This window comes from Echinops telfairi, unplaced genomic scaffold (genome assembly GCF_000313985.2).
Source record: "Echinops telfairi isolate 266 unplaced genomic scaffold, ASM31398v2 ScPeMD7_7457;HRSCAF=8495, whole genome shotgun sequence".
Classification (NCBI taxonomy): domain Eukaryota; kingdom Metazoa; phylum Chordata; class Mammalia; order Afrosoricida; family Tenrecidae; genus Echinops; species Echinops telfairi.
Window position 1 is genome coordinate 33159775 of NW_022111357.1, and position 3386 is coordinate 33163160.

General features: G+C 53.1%; 1 protein-coding gene across 1 annotated transcript in view; it reads right to left on the bottom strand.

The window, feature by feature from the left end:
* DRAXIN (dorsal inhibitory axon guidance protein) overlaps positions 1-3386 on the bottom strand; it is a 13771-nt gene that overhangs the window by 6001 nt on the left and 4384 nt on the right. Inside the window, exons 3-4 of the mRNA XM_004705173.2 lie at positions 2157-2268; positions 243-332 (exon numbers count right to left, since the gene is read on the bottom strand). Coding sequence (XP_004705230.2) covers positions 243-332; positions 2157-2268 — 202 coding nt within the window. The remainder of the gene's footprint in view (positions 1-242; positions 333-2156; positions 2269-3386) is intronic.

Sequence of the window (3386 nt, forward strand, 5' to 3'; positions counted from 1 at the left end):
TGGATTTTACAAAGCAGATCACCCCGCCTCTCTGCTGATGCCCCTGGGGGTGGACTCAAACCTCCAACCTTTTGATTAGCAGCGGAGTGCTTTCACGGTCCGTACCACCCAGCATCAAGCTAGTGGTAGCTGGTGTAACTATTAGTTATCATCCATAAAGGGCCAGGGAGTCTGGGGCCCATCTCCGTGCCTTGGTGCCCCCGTGGCACCGTGCATTCTGTGCTGGTGAGGTGGGTGGGTACCTGGTAGGCAGTCTTGGTGATGGTCACACGGTTCCCCCTCAGCCGGTGATGTTTCGTTGCCATCGCTGGAGAGTTGACCCAGGTGTTTGTCTGGGGACATGAAGATGTGGTATCAGAAACAGGCAGCGGAGCCAAGAGGTGAATCACACAGACCCGGAGGCAGCCCGCCCTCGCTGTCCCATCCAGCTCTGCGCCAGACAGCTCCCTCTTCTCTGCCCTTCCTACGGGCAAGAGGGCGAATGATACAGGAACCATCGAAAGAAGATGGAGGGAGTACACACAGTTACTGCACCAAAAAGAACTGCTTGATGTCCAAGCACTTCAGGAGGCAGCAAAGGATGAAGAACTGACGGCGCTGACAGAAAGAGTCCCAGCTGCACAGAGGCATTGAAGAAGAAGCAAGTTTTCAGGAACGGACAGGACACCAACTGAGATGTTTCAACAAGTGGCTAAAACCCTGAAAGTATTCACTCATCTCTGCCAAGAAATTTGGAAGGCAGCTACTTGGCCAATCAACTGGAAGAGATCCATTTTTATGCCCATTCCAAAGAAAGGCAAACAAAGGAGTGTAGTGCTTATTGAACAATATCACTAATATCACATGCAAGTAGAATAGTGCTGAAGACCATTCAAACATGGTTGCCGAGGTACATAGACAGGGGCTGCCAGAGACTCAGGCTGATTCAGAAGAGGATGTGGAACAAGGGATGTCATTGCTGATGTCAGATGCATCTTGGCTGAAAGCAGAGACCAGAAAGAGGCTTTCCCTTGTTTTAGTGACTGTGGTAAGGCATTTGACTCTGTGGATCATAAAAAGTTATGGATCACATTGTCAAGAGTGGGAATTCAAAACAAACAAAGAAAAAGAATGGGAATTCAAGAACACTAAATTTTGCTCATGGGAACCGATACACAGACCCAGTGCCCTGTTTGAATAGCACCAGGGGCGACTGCATGGTTAAATCAGGAAAGGTATGTGGCAGGACCGTATCTTTTCGCTAGGTTTACTCAAGCTGTGTGTTTAGCACGTAAGCTGAGAAGCTGGATTGGACAAAGAAGACCTTGGCAGCAGGCTTGGAGGAAGGCTCCTTACCAACCTGCAATACGCTGATGCACGACTTGCTCACTGAAAGCCAAGCGGGCTTTAAGTCCTTCCTGATGGTGATCAGTACTATCAGTACTATGGATCACACCTCAACAGAAAACAACACCACGGTCTGCACCATTGGACCACTGAGCTGCATCACCGTCAACAGAGAAGAGATCGCAGCTGCCAAGGGTTTCATTTCACGTGGATCCATAGTCAAGGCCCATGAAATCACACGAGGTATCACATCGAGCAATTCTTCCGCACAAGACCTTAAAAGGGCCCAAGAATGAAGATATACTTTGACGATCACGGTGCACCTGGGCCAAGTCATGACATTTTCAGACACCCCCTCTATGCCTGTGAGGCTGGACAATGACTGAGGAAGGCCAGGGAGGAGTCGGCACATTTGAATGACGGTGCGGGTAAAGAACATTGACCATACATACCGGGGACTGCCGCAAGAGGAGCAAACCTGTCTGGGAAGAAGTACAGCCAGAACGCTCCTTCCAAGCGAGGATGGGCATGCTGTCAGGAGAGACCAGTCCCTGGAGAAGGGCATCATGTGTGTGAAGCGGAGGGTCATCAATAAAGAGGAAGACAGACCCTCATGGAGGGGGGTGGCATCATGACTGCAACAATGAGCTCCGGCATCGAAACGATCATGAGGATGGCGCATCTAACCACAAGAGCAAGCACTTTACAGCATTTCCATTTGGGCTGTCGGGTGAGACGCGGTTTAGATTTGACTTTGGACAACCGTAGGATAGCCAGAGCTCCCAGGGCTGGGGAACTCGGCACCGGGGTATCACGGTAGGTGGGCATACCTCTCTTCTTTGCAGAGGGCCACACATCAGGTTTTAAGTCTTCGTAATCGGTCCAGTCGAACAAAGCCATGTCCAGCGTGGGCATCACCTCCCCATCAGGCCGGGGCTGCACCTGCAGAAAGGGGTGTGGAGGAGGAGACCTGGGGCTGTCTGGCTGCTGTGAGCAGGAATGGGGGTCAGGGTGAAGGGCAGGGGATCTCCCTGACAGCATGGAATCCCAGCTCACAGGACATGGCTGGCCCCTTGAGGCTCCCATGGGCTCCAGTAGCCACTTGGCTGGTGTCTGTCCTAGTGAGCAGGAGCCGCTCCCTGTCCTACCTAAACAGGGAATTCCAGAGAAATCTGACCCAGGCCCTCTGGAAGGTGGGGGGAGGCACCCTCTGGACTGGGAAGCATCTTGCTGCTCAAGGTTTCTGATTCCACATGGCGGAGTTTGGACAGGCCCAGCTGTTCACTCCTCAGGCCGTCTTCTCTCTGGCAGAAGTCACCGGCCCTCCTGGTACCCCATGGCCACCGTCAGGGCCAGCTCTTCAGACAGCCCCCCTCCAGCAGTCTCAGAGTGCTGAGGACCAGAGGTTGTGGCTGGCTGGGCACACAGTCACCTGCTCACAGTGGGATGTGGGCAGTCACAGCCCCTTCGAAGGCTGGGTCCCTAAGAGGAGGGCTTTGGGGGCCGAGCTGAAGCCAAGAGCCTGGGTGAAGACCCACGCCTGTAGCCGTGAGCATCCTCACTAGTAGGTGTGGGAGTCGGGAGTGGCTGCTCCAAGAAGACGTTGTATTACTCCTAGATGTCCTTGGCGTTGGTCCTTGTAAAGATTTTACTCGAAACAACGCAGAGTCCCAGGAGCAGCACAATTAGCTCCTGTAAGCCCTTCTGTGGATTCACCAGGCCACCACCCATTTGTGGGGTGGCCATCCTGAGGAGGCCTGTGTGTTGCTGTGAGCCTGGAAGCCAGGCCACCAGCAGTTCACATTCCAGCAGGGTTACCCACGGCAGACAGGACTCAGAGATGGACTATGAAGAAAGGCCAATGTCGGCGCTGTAGATTACGAGAGGCCGTTGCCTCCTGCAGTGCTGGAAGGTGAGTCCCTTAGTATGGGAAACAGAAGGATTTCTCTCAGGCTGTCTCCCCCAAACAGATGCCAGACTTAGCGGCTTGAGAATGACTATACACTTGGAGGTCATCAGGAATAGATTAGGGGTCATTCTCCCAAGGAGCTATCAGCCAT